The sequence below is a fragment of the Styela clava genome, chromosome 2 (assembly GCF_964204865.1).
Source record: "Styela clava chromosome 2, kaStyClav1.hap1.2, whole genome shotgun sequence".
Lineage (NCBI taxonomy): Eukaryota > Metazoa > Chordata > Ascidiacea > Stolidobranchia > Styelidae > Styela > Styela clava.
In genome coordinates, this window is record NC_135251.1 from 13427894 (window position 1) to 13446896 (window position 19003).

A 19003-nucleotide genomic window follows, 5' to 3' on the forward strand; every position below is an offset into this window, starting at 1 on the left:
ACCATTACCTTTGGTTTCTTTTATTTGCAGTATATTTTATGTCTCAAGACTCTCAGCAAACAGCTACTAAAGTCTAGGCACTACTTTGTTTTGCAACATATATACCGGCCTTTTTGCATTTAACAACATTTACACTCAGAACACTCACCATAAGGATTTGCTTTCGCATAAGTGTATGAAGGTTCTATCAATCAAAGGTATAACGTGATTATTTTTGAGCTTCATCAAAATTGTTAGGAGGCCTTCGGTAAAAGAACCTCTGTTTGTCAGAGTTTTTGTTCAATGATCCCACATATAAAGTTAATATCAGCAGAGTCTTGTGTAAGGTCTTGATTGTACAAAAAACTCGACCTTGTTGAAAAGGCAAGAGACGGGTTTTCATGGGATATTGAATTTTTATTAGCTTTTATGCCGCAGATAATTTTTGATGCTGGTCTGAGGCTCTGTGCAGTAATGTGAAACAGACCTTATCAATTATATTTTGTGTATTTTGTTTTTACCCATGATTTGACATCGCGAAAAAGATTGTGATAAAGCGCCGTGACTACCGATCACCTGAGCAATATATATAATTATATTGATTATAAAGCACGAACAAAAATAAATAACAGCGAGTATTATGACATCATTGTTTATTATTTATTTAGATTAATATATTTATTTTTAGCTATAGATCTATTTTGAGTTGTTTAAATCCAAGACTGCGACTTTCCGATGATGCTCTGGTTCTGTGAAACATCTTAGAAAGTGGTAATTATCCGATGAATAAACTGACTGCTGGTGGACTATTTATCGACATTCCCAACATTATCTTCTTAACGTGTATAATAGTCAGACTAGCGTTAGTTTGAAACATATTATAATGTAAAATTATTGTTTTCTTTTATCGTAATTGCCCCAAAACAATATGCTATAGTGATTATAACTCTAGTTATTTCTTGAAATTGAGAATATTTTAAAATTCGTTTTCTCAAAGCTGTGTTCGCGCATATTCCATACCCTACCTTGCAAAACATATACTGGTTTTGCAAAGCTATAATGAAATTTGGGGCGTTGAACGAAAGGGGGTCATCGTCCAACAGCAAGCTTCATACATTGTCGATTTTGGTTTCAAACGACTTAAATGAATCTTCCTTTTTTTAGAATGTTACCGTCGTGGGCATGGCAATGGTTGCAATGATATTGCCTACAGTTTGTATATATTTATAACAGTGAATGTCTAACGTTGTGAAGTTTACAATCATTACCGAATATTTAATACATTCATCTTACGAATCGGTCTATTTCTTTGAATTTGATGTCTATCTGAAATAGAGCAGATTTTCTGCTGCTAATAATATTATTATTCATGGTTGCATCAATATTTGCTTTGTAGCGAATGCAAATATTGTTGTTGTTTCACATTGGCTTGTTATTTTAGGTCTTCAAAGTGTGAGTTCAATTTATATTTTCTAATAATTTAGAATAATCTCAGATTTGAAGTGTGCTATATATTTCTATAATCCTTACTTATCACTTTGATAAAATTCCCTAGTTGATAGACAACATGCATGCTGCGTAGATTGAATTAAAGCTGACCGAAATTTTATTTCCAATCCGCTTATAAATCTTCTCACCATGATATTGAATAGTCTAGCTATGATCACTAATCGTTGATACATCAGTATTTTCACATTGGACATAAATATCACGCAATGAATCTCATAGGGATTCGCGTGGAATGATAAATATCGAGACACGGATAACGAGAATTCTACTCAATTTGGTTGGATTTCAGAATATACATGGCGAGTCACCTGAGATAATGCACCTGTCATAGATTTCTCACAAAGATTTCTTGATTTCTCGCTCACAAATTTGTAATTATCTTTCATAGATCATTTCATACCCAGAAATTAACATAATGAAATTTTATGCAAACAGAACAAAATTTCTGTGTAATGCCCTTTCCGAATGGGCCGCTGATATTATATATACATATGAAATGACAGCGGACTGAAAAAAAAACAGAATTTCCACAGCAGCACACCCAAACCTGTTTTTTAAACCAACAAATATGAATGATACATACTGTATACCAATTTAGAGGTAGATATAGAAATGACAATATTTCTATTGCAAATAGAAGGAAATCTCGAAAGTGGTTATTTAGATGTGATGCCTATGAGGTTTGTGTGATCAAATTATACCTAAAATATACATCCAAAACATCTGCAAAACACCGATCAAAATCAAACATTGAAGATTAATTAAAATAGATGGTCAGTCCAGTGGCGTAACAAGACTATCGTGGGTCAGTCAGACCACAGAATCGTTAATGCCGCGTCACCAAAACTATTTACAAAAAGCTTAATTAATTAGTGCAGACGTTAAAACAGTTGAGTAATTTGCGCCCATATTGCTGGAAAAAGAACCACCGATTTTAGAGATAACATATGCACATCAAACATACGGATTACAATTTTCACCTTTCTGGAAAGCATATGCCAGATCAAACGATAATCGGCACGTCGTTCGCGAGAAACAAAAGCTGTGTTTCAGTTGTCTTTAAATCTTGAACATGCCTCGAAAGTGTGGGTAATGTTATTGGTTGGCTGGTAATGTGTTGTTAAATTACACTTATTACGAAGTGTATTGGGGTATTTGACCTCGGTGCTTTATTGTACGCCTGCTGATTGTCAATGATTTTTAGGCAATTCAATGAAAAATTTTCAATGTTTGACTTATTACAAATTCCTCAACGAATCGAGTAATCAGTTGTAATTTAGTTGTCAAGTGTTTTGTCGCCAATTCACATTCACGTTAATGTTTTTGTTTATCCAAGTTAATGACTTTAATCTCACCAAGAGGATTTAGTAGACGGCAGATAACTTTCCAATTAGATTGCCCACTTACAACCATCTGCAACGGGACTGGACCTTCCGGCTGTATGAATCAGTCATGAAATAGTTAATCCACTCCAAAACTTTTTAATATCCTGAACAAATCAAACTTGAGACAAGTTTTGCGGGATATTTCCTATTGGCACAATTGTAAATATTTCGCAGCTGTGATGGTAGGTGGTTCATTTGAATGTCGATATTCGACATAGAATCAAGCAGACATATAGAATCAAGCAGAACATAAGATATGGCTACAAAGATATGATGGAACTATATAACCTTTATAAAATATTTAACGGAATATCAAGCATACCAAAGATTAATAGAAACTGGACAGTTTCATGTAGCAGTTTCCCATAAGCAATCATGATATATAATAATTCAAGCGTACAATGTTGTGGTTCCAATTATTTTTTTGCTTTCATATCAAATCAGAAACACGGCACATTCAAAGCTACATTAGCTCATTATATGGATGCAATATTTGTCGTTCGTATGAATTGTAACGTAGTTCTCGAGAAATATCCCTGAATATCCTGAATTCGTGGAACTTACCAGTCAGCGCACAGGCGTATTACAGGAAACTACATTCTGATACAAATAAATAGACTGGTTTGAATGACACAGTAGCAATATAACAACGGTGCAAAATTTACAGTTTGTATTTTTTTGTTAAAACCACTCAGCGAAATCCACAGAAAAATGAAACCCCGCGTTTAGTCTCATTGATGACTTGAACTCCCAATTTACCAACAAATTAATTCAATCCAAAAAACATTCCGACGATGCTTAAGAATACAATTAGTCGACTTCTTGCAGTGTAAATTTGTATTGCATGGATTTAATGACGAAAACAAGGTTTATTCTCGAACTTGACTTACGTACTTTCGAATTGTAGTTTATCTAAAAAGTGACAAAAAGAAAAAAAACTGAATCGTACATGATTAAATGTTTTGGGTATATAGATAATCAACACTGCCTTGATAGCGACGTATAATCGTATATAACAGGTATTTTAAACTCATTAATCTTCCATCCATATAAGATTTTTTCAAAACAAGCCATCAATCTGCATGCAGAATTTAACATGAAACATCCAACTGTCATTGTATTACATTTATCCAAGTTTTACCCTAACTGTGGTCTGATTGTCATCCCAGTGTGTATATATTTATCCACGAGAGACCGATAAAGTAATCAGAGATTAATCATCTGGAATGCACCAGGCGATTTACATAAGCGTGATTTCGCGAGATATCCTCATTATATAAATTTATCAGGTGCATTATCCCCAGCGTGATTGGTTAAATTGTACAAAACGTGGCTTCACACTAGTACAAACTTGTTTTTTTCTACAACCCTTTTCTAAGATGTTGTCATTCCTGTACAGCTAAGAAAAATTTAGATTTTTGTTCAAACTTATTTATTCAAATTCAGTTTCATGTTTGAAAGATTAGATATATATATATATATATATATATAAGAACCTGATATGCTTTTCTAATTTGAGATTCATGGCAATACGATGACGATCACACATCATGGGGTGAAGTATCGTAAGAGGATTAGAAATAGAATATTCAACCGATATTAGGTCTTCGTAGCATGCATGCCGTTGTTTATCAACAAATATATCTTATAAATATCTGATGAAATGATATGCAAAGACAGTAAATACTGTTTAGTATACTTCAAATCGGAGATTAAACTAAATTATGAAAAATCAAGCTTTTGCTCATATTTTGGACGTATTCTAATACAAGACAGTAAGGTAATAACCATCTTAATATCAAGGAAAAACACGAGCAAGACTCGCATATATCGGCATGAAGATCGCCTACCTGAAGGCGGCAAGGTACGGTATTGGGGCACAGAGTTTACAAGATCGACGACCCAGACTGAGTGACGTTGAAGAGAAAAAAAAATTGGAAAGATATAAAGTACTGTATTTTTGTAATCAAATTGAACATAACATTAGTCATGGTGATCAGTACCCCAAACCAGATGTGGAACGATAGGCGAGAGTCGAACAAATCAAATTTTCCCGCCTAGTCAGTTTTATTTAAAATAGCACAACTCCTGAATTATCTCCAGTAGTGAATTCAAAGAATCGGCTAATATTGATGGCATGCATGATTAGTTCCCATACAAGTTCAGGGAAGGGGATATGACTGTCGCTCGCATTTTCGACGCCTTCGCAGAAAACATCCGACATTCAGATTCTACTGAAAGTGCAGGATTCTGGTTGAAGCTACAAGACGCGTGTTATTATGTAACCGCGGTGGTATGTCAAGATATACTAAGCTCAGAAAATCTTTTTTTTTTTTTTTTGATATTTTTATTTAAGTAATCAGAATAGCACAAAATAACGCCATCCTCCGGATGATTCCAGGACACATAAAATATATCAGGCTCGTCAAATACCACGCCCATCTCTGAAACGGGTCTTACTCGATCGCTTTTTCATGCGCGGGACTGTGGAAATTTGTAATTTACTTAGATTTCGAGCCATTTAAAGCTCCAAGGAAATTTCGAATCCAACTCCACGAACCCAAAGGATCGCAAATACAAGCCTTTATTGCCTGTCAGTCAACTTGATATTATTTAGTTTTCGCCGAAAATATTGTTGACATTTAAACAGTCCGGAATTTATCCCGACGAACGCGGGTTAAATAAGAAAACACTAGACTCTGGCTCGATAGTCCCACTAGCGGCGAGGGTTGGTCAAATCCAATACCACCACAGAGTTAAAATAATAAAAAAGGTAAAAGGTGCAATTCAGTTCCAGACTGCCAAAACCTGAATTGACTTCCCTTTTTTTTTACAGTTCACCATGTCGTTTTTTTTTATCTTACCTGATTCACCTTTGACAAGCACCAAAGTAATGGAAGTTAGTGGTCTGGTGACGTAAATTCTGCACTCACCGAATCGCTAGTTCATTGTGTCAGGATCAGTTCAAAAACCCAAAACATACTCCACCGAGACACCGGTGGTTTTCTCAACATCTCTGGATAAGCAGTTTCGAACACCGCGTTTCGAGTCTTTTGTCTTTGCGGACGCATGGCGTCGCGTCTACAACTAAAACTACAGTATATGGGCTATTCCATTCAATTTTTTTAAAAAAGTAGTGAGGGTAATTTTTTTTTATTTTTGATATCAAAAGACATTGGAATTTTATTGGACTGCATTCATTTCATGAACAATTTAAAATTTCACCCAAGTTTTTGATGGTTTATAAAAAATGGCCCGAAATGTAGAAATTTTGGTATAATTGACATATTTTGTGATTATTCCTGACACAAAGTGTTTGATTGTGTGGTACAGTTTTTCATATGTAATTGACGCACTGGATTTAGGGTAATAAAGTTTGAATGTTTGCAGTGCTGTAAAACATTTCTTCACCCACTTAACGATTTATTACCAGAATTTTAAGAGATGATGGAGGCCGCTATTCCGAAGTGGAAAAATGTCCTGTAGTGTCACATACAATATGCACATTATTGGCATGGATTTACAGTGTTACATTAAGTAACTTGAGCAACACGTAGAGGGGTAGTTCAGCTACTGCACCAGAAAATATTATGGGCTCCTACTGTACCATCGCAAAAATTTACAGCACAACACAACGTACTGTTAGTGCATGGTGGACTTGCCGTCCTGTAGTGTCACGCTATATTTTACCATAATTTTTTTATCTACTAAGTAAGGTTGGATGTAACTTTCGTGCAATTTTTTACATATTCAATAAAGCAACTGATTGGACAATGAAACAAAACATGTAGCTGAAAATGTGAAAATATATTGAATTTAACAACATGCAAAATTTCGGGAATTGTCCTGTAGTGTCACTTGGAATAGCCCATATATGGAAACTAAATCTCGGCGGCATGTTTCGAGTTTCATATGTGCTGACACAACTTAAGTCTCTGGGAAGGAAGGCTAGTCGAAGTCTGTTCTTAGTACTTATCATTATTAGCTAACTCAGTAAATAGGAAATATCGAACAGTGAAAACTATTCCGATAATTCGATCAGTACTATGAAACTACACAAAAATACTGGCCATGCCCATATGTATATTTAATATAAGTAATGATTCAATCAACTCCCAATTTGAATCTCTTTCGATTGATTTTCTTCACTTCACCTTCTTGATTAGAGAGGAATCCGTACAATCGTTTCACCTTTGCAGCTCTTTCTTTGTCCCTAAAATTAGGCAAGTAACATATGATGCATTTTTGTAATCAAATTAGAAATAGGTAAAAATAATGACGCCTTTCCATTATTTTGAGAAGATTATCAGTGTTCAGGAGAAGTTGATTTCACTCAGACTCAAGTTGTGTTTTTCAACAACTCAAAGTGACTTGTGAGCGAAGTCATGTGAGCGAAATGACCGACTCCAACATGACTAACCACCCGGAATGACTCCACTTGGAACATGGAAAAAATTTTGGGCTTTGAAATTTCATTAAAGCAGGTTTAACCACATTTGTTAATATTATGCGGGAAAAAAATACAAAATTCACTAGTCCAACACATCTACCCAACGCTGACTTGTGATAAAATGTCACCAACAGGGCAAGGCGGTTTGAATATATTATGGATGATGTCATTGAAACGTTCATAAATTAACATGGGTATTCAAACAAAATGGGATTTTATATAAAAAGCATTGACTAATAATAAATGATAATGTAGCCGTGGGAAAAATATGAGTTACACTTATAACATACTTTTCAATTTGTTCATTGAGTTGTTCTCTAGCGATAAATCTGGCATCCTTTTTTATTTCTCTGACTGCACCTTTCAGTTCTCTCTTGTACCTATGTTGAAGTCTATCTTTCTCTCGCTTAGTCGAACTAGTTTGCTTCCGACTGCCTTTTTGAAACGGTTCGCCACTGCAGAGAAAAAGAAATAAAAAATTCAAGTATCCATCAAGATTACTGAAACAGTATTCACAGAAAGAAAATACACTAATTCCACAAATAGAAAAAATGATCAGTATTATCTAATTACATTTAACATGGTTTTATACTGATGGAAACTACTGATACAATGGTAAATAATCACGCATCACAAATGGTTAAGTTATCTGTTACCGACTTACTTATTCCTTATATAATTGTACTTACATTATGTAAAATACTTACACTTCTTCAAATTTTGGATCATACAAAGGTAAAGCTTTTGGTTTATTACTTTCAGATTGAACGAGATGCTTCAGATCGGGAGATTTCTTCTCAATTCGTTCAACTTCAGCCTAGACAAAAAAGTAGAAGCCTAAACATCAGCCAATCTTGTATATAATTAGGATATGATTTCCATATTTATCTTGAAATGAAAGCAGATGACAATGACCAGAACAGTATGCCAATCATTTCAGATGCATAGATTCGATGGTGGAGGAATCTGTAATCAACCAACAGTTTAGTGATTCACCCGACGGCAGCATGGAGTGCGACAATCCTCTCGTATATAATTATTCCCCCATATGTTTCAAGCTTGCAAATAGCAAGCGTTTTTCCAACGCTGGCACGATTCAGTAATGGCCGTTTTTAAAATTATGGTTAAGCCACTTCATTAGTACAACACTGATCTTAAAGTCAATGAGGCGGCAGTATCGCCCGCGTGTTTAAAAATTTCAATTTTTGGAATTCAGAGTCATGAGTCAAAATTCTATAATTTCAAATGTGGAGAGTATGAATCGGCATTTTCAACAGAACTGAAAATGATTACAAATACCAAATTTGTCACTATCAAAAAAAGGCTACTCATAATTGAAAAGTAAATTTTTTTGTATCCAAAATCCGAGTCAGAATTTTTTGCTGAAATCTGAGTCGCTAACCTTAACTTCATATAGCAATTCAGCTAAAGGATGAACTTTTCCTTCATTAGTTGCTCTGTAACCAGATATGCATCGAGAACAGATGGTTTTCAAAGGTTGGTGAATTTCTTTGAAGCAGGATATCTGACTGTTCAACATTATGAATTTTAAAGAAAGTTTCAATGCCACATTCAACAACTGTAACCTGCAAAATGAAATGAAAATGGTTATAAATTGTAAAGTTATGCTGGCTATACCGATACAAATATCAGAATTGCCCATTTTACAAGTTACTGCTCAAGAGTCAAGACAGGGCTACCATCAGGGCTGTGAAATCGGCAAAAATTTATTTAACTCCGAAACTCTTAAGCTCTTGATTTCTGGTTGAGGAAAATTTTGATTTTCCAACTCTAAGAATAACGAATCTTGAAACAAAAATTGACTTGTGAAAGCTTTCCATGAATGTTTGAATAAAATGCTTAGTAAACATGACACTCAACAAAAATTAGAAATTTCTACTTTGAACATGGCACACTTTGACTGGCAAAAAATGGCACCTCACTCAAGTGTCAAAGACTTTTTGTGGTCCTATTTTGGATTCAGATTTACCATTTTTTCATTGAGACTTGTTATAAATCTAAACATTCAAAAATAGCATTCAATATATGATACACCATACCTGGTCTCATCCGTGTTTAATAAACAAGGATCTTTTATAGAGAGGCATTTGATTAAGTTCGGTTTTTGTCTGTCATCAGAGTTGTTCAATGATTGACCTTCCAGTACAAGTAATTGACAATTCTTCGTATTCAAATATAAAGAAGCAGCAGATGGAATACCTAAACAAAATAAAAAATGAATTGAATTTGGCAAAAAAAAATAAAAAAATGCCATGTGCAGGAATATGACTACCAAATTCAAAAAGTACAATCGACATTTTTCAAAGACCTATTGAGCAATTTTAAAGAATCTTACAAAGACTTGAGAACGAAATAGAGTTAAAAATGAAACTCAATTCAACTATATTATGAGTGCATGACATAGCTCCAACCACGTCTCACATTTCCAACTTTAATTTTAGTACCAAATTTAGGTTTTGAAAATATTGTAAAAATTGTAGAAATCTGAATTTGCAATTCTAATAAATCGTAAATGATTTTTCCAAAAAATTCACAAATCAAATTGTTGTTACAGTGACAATCTTATGTAGATATGGTCAGACCATGATTTCTAATTCAATGACTTGAGTTGGGTATTTGAAAACAAGTTGAGATAAAACAATCGTTTTGAATAATCCTCTAATGTTCAAAGTGTCATAAGTCTATTTTTTGTCTGGCCATCAGATTCCAAATGTCTTGAATGAGAAATTTTCAAATAAAAGTTATTACCAAATTATGCCTAAAAGCAAAAATTAACTATATCGAATAAAGAACAATTTCAAATGTATTTTGTTTCAGCAGGAAAATCTGCATTTAAAGATAATAATAATAGAATTATTTGGTTCTTTTTAACTGCCTAATGACATTTTTTCAATAAATTCCGAAAATAATACCTTTACTCTGTTGAATAGTCCTTGGTAAAGCCATGCATAATATTCCACATAGCAAATTAATACATTCAGGAATAAATCGCTTCGAAAAACAAACATATTCAAACATCAAAGTGCAGACAAAAAGGAGTGAAGAGACGTCTCTGAAGTGAAAAAAAAACAGTAGAATAGAACATTTTTTCCAGTTTTTTAAGTTTGTTAATGCTAGATGGACTAATGGAGCGATACTCGACTGCTTGGGCCTAACTTAGAGTCCGGAAATGGAGACAATGCAATTTTTCAGACTAGAACTAAATGATTTCAACAAGCAACATAATAAAAATTCATTGTCGTCCCACAACTTGAAAATGACACGTACAGTTGACTCACCTTAAATTTGTTGGTCTTGTTGAATGCAAGATATGGCACATAAACAATATGGCAGGAGAACAGACTGAATGGAAATAATCACTTGTCGAGAATAATATCTTTATCAACTTGAATTGTATAAGCTGGAATAGAAGATTGTATGAGGGTTAGAAATTGCAGGTTAGATTCCAAGTTAGGATAGGATTTACATATTTATCCTGGGGAGGAGGAAAACCAATAGGATGGCTTAATCATACGATGAACCACGACCTCTCGTTGGTTATCAGTCCATGTCGGATATGGGATTAGTTTGCCTGTTATTTGTTTTTGGAAGCATAGACCTGATGATGGATAATCCGTAACAAACCAGCAGTTACGTGAACCACCCTATGGCGGCAAGAAGCCCAGCAACCATCTCGCACATAACCATCCCCGCATGGGATTCGAATCTGCGAATCCACACAGGGTAATCAGAGGTGCGGTGGCGAGCGTATTCTTAAGGCTTAGCACGGTGCACCACATCGTCGTTAGTTATCAAGTCTCATGTCCATCTGCTTATCTCAAAGCACATCTGTTGCTGCTTTTAACTCTTCCATCGATACTTTTTCAACATTCAGGCTTTCGTATTAGTAAACTTGTACAAAAATCAGGAATTCAGCTACAAGAAACTTACATGAGCGAAATCTGGTATTCTAATTTTTCCGTTTCGCAATAAATACATCTTGTAAATATTTTTCATTTCATTCACAATATATTTAGCAGAAGATAATGGATTCAATTGACAAAGTTCATACAAGTGCCTGTAAGTAAAAATAAAGTAACTGTCAAACAACTTTTGAAATTTAATTTTCAGTATTCCACATAATTGAGATCTGCTAGCAGGGTGTTGAGTTGGGAGTCAAGGGAAGTCAAGACCCTTAAGCCTAGCATGGTTTCACCCGAGTCACTAAAGTCTGAGTTACATATTTTCAATAGTGATGAAGTTCCTATCAAACTCAAAAAGCATTAAATTTACTAAGCGTTCTTATTAACACTTCATTTTGTATATGCAAAAGTATTCGTTATCAGAATTTCACTTTCTTGAAGTTCGAAACTGAAGCCAGAATTGCAATGCTTTACAACCTGTCAAATGCTGTATCGATAACAAAAATATTTCCCCATTGGAGGTTTGAATCAAAATTTTTCTCACAAGAAATTGAAAGACTGAGCCTATCAAAATTTTGATCATGACATGACTTCGGATAAATGATATTTAGCTACATAGAACAACTAAGTCGGCCTGATTTACCTAAATCATGAACGGAAATTTATATTTCCTAGATATTAGAGAGATAAAACTATATTTAAAAACATCTAGGATCCCATACCTCACTAAATTATCAACAGCCTCCATCTTCAATTCCTTCTCAATGCAAACATCATAGATTTTCTGCCAAACATATTCAAACAATGTTGCCATTTTTTCTTTGTTTCCTTTTGCCAAACCGGTTGAAAAATTTTTTCTCAAAGCAGAGAGACATTTCTGACAACTTCCACTGTACTTTGTGTCTACCATGTCGCAAAACTCAAAGTATGATTTAGGAACTGAAAAAGGAAAGTATTATAATTACTTGCTTTGAACCCTTCCTTCAGTCAAAATTGAGCAAATTAATTACTAACATTTTTGCCTCATAACGAACGAATTGTTATCTCCAAAAAAAAAAGAAAAAAAAACTTATTTTAAATAGGTACCATTTCTCAAATTTCTTTTGATTGACCTCTCAACTATGTTATTAAATTCCAGAACATATTATCATCATACACCATAAAGCTAGGAGATACTTGTCCCTAATAAAATAATTACAAAAGTAATTTACAAATTTTGAGTCTAAGCAGTCGTTTGTTTAACAACTCCTGAATATACCTATGATATAATAATATTTACGGGAGTAAAAAGAAGATAAGGTAACTGATTTGCCTATTGTGAAAAAGAATACAGCATCATCTAGCAGCAAAAGAGTGACGCATGTTCCCTTCCAAAAATAGTAGATCCTCACATATCACTGGAAGCTTACACAGTGCCTTGTATAAATTCTGATGAGTCATAATTTTGTTGCATTCAATGTGAATTTCATTGACAAAGTAGTAACTAGTAATTAATTTCTACTGAATTCTTTTTATTTCAACCAAATTAAGTCAAACTTCATTCACTACTTCTAAATTCACATACAATCATGATCGTTGAAAATCTGATTCAGAAACGCTTACTAACATTTTGAAGATCCTTTTATTTCAGTAGTCTCTTTTTGTTCCTTCGTTTTTGACCGTTTCTTTTTCATATTTTCCATCATTTCAGCATCAGTATGTTGAGTTTGTGTATATTCTACATCTTCATCATCAGTAACAATATCGGAAAATTCATCCTCATCACTGTTATCTTCCGATAACTGTTCTTCATCTATGGAATTATTTTAAAAACATTTCATGAGAAAACTGATATAATAATATGGGAGCTAAAAAAGGGACACACAGCAATAAGTTTTAATAGCAAATGCTCAAGGCCAAGCTTATATAAAATCAACATTTTTTTAAAAACATTTCATGAGAAAACTGATATAATAATATTGGAGCTAAAAAAGGGACACACAGCAATAAGTTTTAATAGCAAATGCTCAAGGCCAAGCTTATATAAAATCAATGTTAAAAGAAAATTACATTAACCCAAAAGGGCCTAAACTATGATAAATAAAATTACAAACCACCTTCTTCATCTTCCTCACTCTCACTAGCTTCAATTTCATCGTCAATTTTGACGTCAAGTTGCCAGTCATTATTATTTTCATCTTCTAGTTTGGAGTCATCAGCAACAACCATAACACCATCTTTATAACTGACTGGCTCAACATAAACCTTTTCAGGAAGAAAGCTAAAGAAAATTTAAAGCATTCATTAGATAAATGACGCAATAATAGATTAATTTGAAAAAGATGACTCATTCAGCTTTCTGCACCTTTGTACAGCAGCAGAGCCAGGGAAAATTGAAACCCAAACTGCGCCAAATAAAAAAAAACTAATCTGGTTTGGACTTTAGGTCGATGAAAATTCTACTATTTCCATTTCCCAATTCCGAGAAAAACAAGTTTTGACTACAAAAAAACTTACTTTTCTTACTTACTCAACTTACTTTTCGCCAGAAATATTGACATACTGTTCAAATTTTGACAGTTTGAAAATACAACTCTAAGGACCTCTGGGAAGTTTAAAAATTGACTCCCAACTCCAATAATAATAAATAGTCTACATGTCAACCTCAACTACGGTAGGTACTTATCAGTAGTCAGTACGCAGGTTTTTTAAAGAGATCTTTCTCGTATAGCAAAGCATACACATTTTCGTACACCCTGGTCGAGACATAGATTTCAGACAAATGTAGCAATACATTATAATGAGCAGGAGTTCGTTAAACCAGTGAGCGTACATTCATTCACTAGAGCAATAAATAAATCATACTCATAGTTCAGATCATCAGCAGATCGATGAGTTTGTGCTGATTTTTTTGTCACATGATTATAGTCTTCTTTCATTCGTTCAATTCTATCGTCTTCTAATTTACGAATTCTAGCCGATTCTTCTGCTGCCTTCTCTGCCTCAGTTTTACCCCTGGAATTGTGACGTAGTCAAGAGATGTAATTTTCGCAAAGAAACTGAATTAAGTTGAAATCTGATGTGATTTTATGTTTCTAACTAATTTTCACAACCTGATTTTCGATTTATGAAACTAGGGAAATTTATCTCAACCTAAACATAAGAAGAGACAACAAAATTGGACGAGCTCTGTGTATTGCCAAGATTGAATGAGCTGCTCTAACAGACTCTCGATCAGTTACCAGACCATGTCGGGTATGGGAATAGTAAACCGGTTATTCGTTTAAGATCCATGAACTACCATGCTACAAGAGGACACTAGTAATCCTCTTGCACATAATTATCTCACACAGTATTCGAACCTGCGAACCAGCTCAAGGCATTTTGAGATGCAATGAGTCGATGACGCATTTTTTCCCAATACTTAGCACGACATGCCAATCATCAGGCCAGTGATTGTAACACACGGGACCATTACAAAATAGTAATAAGATCTAAACAAAAGTTGTGCATGTATAGCACAATGCAAAAAATGACTAAATATAATTCTCAAAACACATAATCAGCAATTTATGTTATATTTTCATTCTTTAATTGAAACCTTTTTAACATTCAAGTTAATAGAAAATACTGATGTCAAAAATACCTAAATATCTAAGTGGATTCTAACCAAACCGAAAAGGCATTTTGTAAACTTACCTCTGAGCTGGAGCTGCTTTCTTATCATATTGCATCTGCCTTACAAAGACGTCATATTCATCAGGTTTATAAGTATCCTTGGCAAATTCTTTATCTTAAAAAAAAATAACGTTTAATTACAAATCAAAACCCTTTTTCACGAAACAAAAACAAGAAATAGTATTTTAAAAACCTTTTGTAGATCTTGTAGATGATTTAAGTAATTTTTCAACCTCTTGCCATGTGTCATCAAGCTTTTCCCGCAAGTCATTTGCCTCCTCTTGTGTCGTTTGTTTTTCGTGCTATTCAGAAAATATGTGGTTTATCAAAAAACCATCACACATTATTTGCATTTGCAGGCTCTTTCCTATAACGTGCTAAATATGCATCTGATACTTCAACTGAATATTACCTCCCTGACACAACACAGTGGCTTTGTGGTTACCTTAATTGCTTCATTAACTAAATGTTTTATTCTCTTTCAATCTACTTTCCTACCTGATCTCAAGCAAATGAACAAATTAGGGAAATAATTAATTTTTTCTTACTTTTGCCTTTTTAGATTTAAGAATTATTTCATCAATGATTTCTTTTCTTGATTTGGGTTTCATAGATTGATCTTCATCGTCGTTTTCTTCATTGGATGATTTTTTTCTGAATATTCCACCTCCAAAATGAGCTTCAGACACATATTCACCTGACCACAAAAACACAATTATTCATTCAAATTTCAGAGTCTAATAATGTACAAAAAATTATTAATAACAAATCAAAATTCATTATATATCAATGGAATTTTCAAGGGTGTGTTGGTCTGGTTACAATCAACAGGTAATAAAAATATAGCACTGATTAACGAGCAATCAAATTAGCCATGAAAAATATTGAATATTAAAAATCTCTCAAATAACCAATTATACTCCATTTCTGCAACAATTGATGTTACTAGAAAGTAGAAAAGCAGCATTCCAAGTTATAGCAGTGGCTCTCAAACTTATCAAGCCCCCTTTTTAGAATTTGTAAAGTTTGCGCCCCACCTCAAAGATAACTAGCTAACAATAAGCTACAAATAACATATAGTAGGGCGAAAGTATGTTTTCTTGTATTTGAAAAAGTCGTTGAAAATATGTGGATGGAACGTAAATAACCAAAATAGGGCGGGAAAGATAGAATATAACAAATATTGTTCTTTTTAATTAGCTTCGCGCCCCTTCAAAACTTTTCCTACGCTCCCCTTTATGGGGTGCGGCCCACCGTTTAAGAACATCTGGATTTTAAAGATTGGGAAAACTAGGCTGGATTCATTAGTACCGCCATAAATTTTCCCCTATCATTATTCATTGCTATCCTTTCAAAGTCAAATTTCCCTTTTTATTTCTTTTCTTTTTATTTTAATCAAACTTAATAGATCTAACCAGATATAACACCGTTATCTTCATCATCACTCTGACCATGACTTCCAAAATCTTTTATCTCCGCAAGTGATTGCCCAAAATGTGTTAGTTCCTCTTCATCGTCATTCAGACTAAAAACAAAAATTCGACAAGTTCTTAGACAGTGATCATCAAAAGGCCATGTGAATGAATAAAACAAAAATTCAAAACTATTTGAAAATTACTATTACATGAAAGTCAAAATAACCAATTTTTAATTGTGAAAACATTTAATACCATCATGGAATATAGATGACTAATTGTAGAAATCAGTAAAGATTGTTCACTTTCAAATTGTCAACACATGCATAGCAAGAATATTCTAAGAATATAGCGCAGTTGCTTTTCTTATGACGATACATGTCCGTCCCCACTAGGGAAAACCCGTTTTGCGACAATGAGTAGCTATCCCAGCAATAAGGTCACATGTTTGGGAATGAGCATCCCTTACAGTCCAAGACATGCATGACCCTCACATGTGGACGACGCTCTGGTGTCTGGACAGATACTCAGGAAACCATCCCTTAAAATAGGCACAGGAAGAAGTCGACAGCTCCAGCGATGGCCATGGAGTCAGATGAATCGCTAGCAAATCAACGGTTCTATAGTCAACTTTAGCTATGTGGACAATCTGAGAACAACAGATAGGTGCAAACAGCCAGTCAGTCACAGCGCTTGGGAAGGTAATGGCAACCAACCCCATGTTTTCTGCCAAGTTCAAATCAAAAAGATGATCACTTATAAAGACCATGATTTCATCTACAGCATGAACATGCTACGAGAGTACAAGAAGCTTTTCCAATACTTCACACAAATAATCAAAGCTATCCTTTTCAGCTTATAAATTATTTTTTTCAAATTTAATTTGTAATATTCACGAAAGTTTCAAGTTGAATTTGTATATTTAGAAGGGTAAATAATGGTATTGTTGCATGAAAGTCATTACAATATATAGTTCAACTTTAAAGTTTAAAATAACCATTTTCAATCTTTTTTAGTAAAATAAGGAGATTTTGATAATAATTGAAAAAAAATGTCAAATATACTTGAAGAGTGACATCTTGTCATGTTTTCGTTTTTTTTCCATTGCAAATCTTTCGAGCATTTTATCTTCAACTGATAAATCAGTTCTACCTTCGCCAAATCTTTCATCCATCAAATTGTTGGTTTTAAATCGATCTTTGTATTCTTTTAACAAAGTATCTTTTCTCTGTGAAATGAAAACAAATAGATCGTTGATTTTCACACAAATTACCAGATAGCATGATATTTAAATCAATATCTAGCTAATGATTAGCGAAGGAAGCAATGCATTTGAAAATCTAAAAATGTTTAAATTCGCAGATGACAAGAGTCTGAAAGCAGGAAAGTGTGTGTACCAATTCTGCAACTGAAAATTACAGGAAACCACTAAAACGAAAAAGATAAATACTTAAAAAAAGTCAATTATTCTTTTCAGAAAGAAATTTATGTCACCATGCAAAAAAGTGAAATAAACATTAAAACACCACTTACTTTTTTATTGGCCTTGGATCTTGAAACACCAGGCAAACCTCTGTCATGTTTTGTCTTTCTCCCCATGATATTGTGTTTTTGTTTATTGATTTTAACTTCAAAAGGATTGCTGTGAACCTTGAATACATTCTTCTTTTTGGCCTGTTTTGCCTTTCTAACTTTGTCTGCAATTCCTTTCTTTGGTTTACCCATTTCAGCACTACTGCACTATCACAACAAGCAAGAAATCAATTTTAAACTGCAATGGTAAATGTTGAGAACAAATAATCGAAAGTCAGACCGCAGCGTTCACAAAACAAGCATGTCTTACTAAATGCTCTTTTTGCAATAAATCGTTTACTAAAATTAATTGGCCAATGAAAAATAATAAGTCATTCAGTTTATAAAGAATGAATTTTTAAAATAAACTGTAAATTATTTTAAAATTCTAAATTGTGAGCAAAATTGCGGTAAAAATAGGCAAACGATTTTGTGTGTAATAAAAATATACAACTGATAGTAAAATAATAAATGAACTAACAGAAACTAACAGTTCGTTTTAAGTGGTGCCAGACTTTTGGGACCCGAAAAGCTTCTGGCCTTAATGAATGAATCATAATATTAATATAGATACTAATTAGGATTTTTTGAAAGGTAGAAAGTTTTTTATCAAGTGGCATAATGTTATTTTAATATATTTTGATCTCGTGGCGTAGCTGCCTGCATTCGGTGTTGAATATGTGTACATTTAGGCTTTGTCGCTGGCGTTATTTTGATTTGATTGGAACTTAACAATGCTTAATCGGGATTATTATCCTAATATACCGCAATGTTGTTTTTTATCTAACCTACATAAGCATTTATTCATTTTCAAAATTCCGTCATAAAAATACAATCGTACGTGCGAGTGTGCGAGGGGATTTCCAACACGAAATGACGTTTCATTCGTCAGAGTGTCTATGACGTTTGGCTAAAGCATTTTTACCGTCTTTCATATTACTATGCTGCTCATAATTAAATAGTCAAATTATACGTCCTACAATTACTGATTGTTTTTTTTTTCTTTAAATTAGGGCAATTACATGAAAGTTTTAAATAATATTTAATGAATAAATGATATTATACTGATCTCACACTTTTATAACAAGATTTTTTCCATCGAAGAACTGATTT

The 19003-nt window shown here is 33.6% G+C and overlaps 1 protein-coding gene across 1 annotated transcript; it reads right to left on the reverse strand.

Moving 5' to 3' along the window:
* Positions 1–6661: 6661 nt before the first annotated feature.
* LOC120335399 (nucleolar protein 14-like) lies at positions 6662–18153 on the reverse strand. Its single transcript, XM_039402896.2, has 18 exons — positions 17852–18153; positions 17383–17546; positions 16319–16428; positions 15452–15600; positions 15097–15205; positions 14925–15018; positions 14091–14240; positions 13343–13506; positions 12853–13038; positions 11969–12185; positions 11275–11401; positions 10623–10744; positions 10257–10396; positions 9384–9543; positions 8726–8909; positions 8031–8140; positions 7614–7778; positions 6662–7086 (listed from the first exon to the last, which is right to left on the reverse strand). Exons 1-18 carry the CDS (start codon positions 18041–18043, stop codon positions 6978–6980), a joined length of 2652 nt encoding a protein of 883 aa, XP_039258830.2. The 5' UTR covers positions 18044–18153; the 3' UTR covers positions 6662–6977.
* Between the last annotated feature and the right edge of the window lie 850 nt (positions 18154–19003).

Excerpts from the sequence above, each read along its gene's own strand:
- LOC120335399 (XM_039402896.2), bottom strand. The coding sequence starts at position 18,043 with ATGGGTAAACCAAAGAAAGGAATTGCAGACAAAGTTAGAAAGGCAAAA. Across the intron at positions 14,241-14,924 it reads AAAGCAGCTCCAGCTCAGAG|GGGTAAAACTGAGGCAGAGA; the intron begins GTAAGTTTACAA and ends TCACAATTCCAG. Across the intron at positions 8,141-8,725 it reads AATTGCTATATGAAGTTAAG|GCTGAAGTTGAACGAATTGA; the intron begins GTTAGCGACTCA and ends TTTTTTGTCTAG.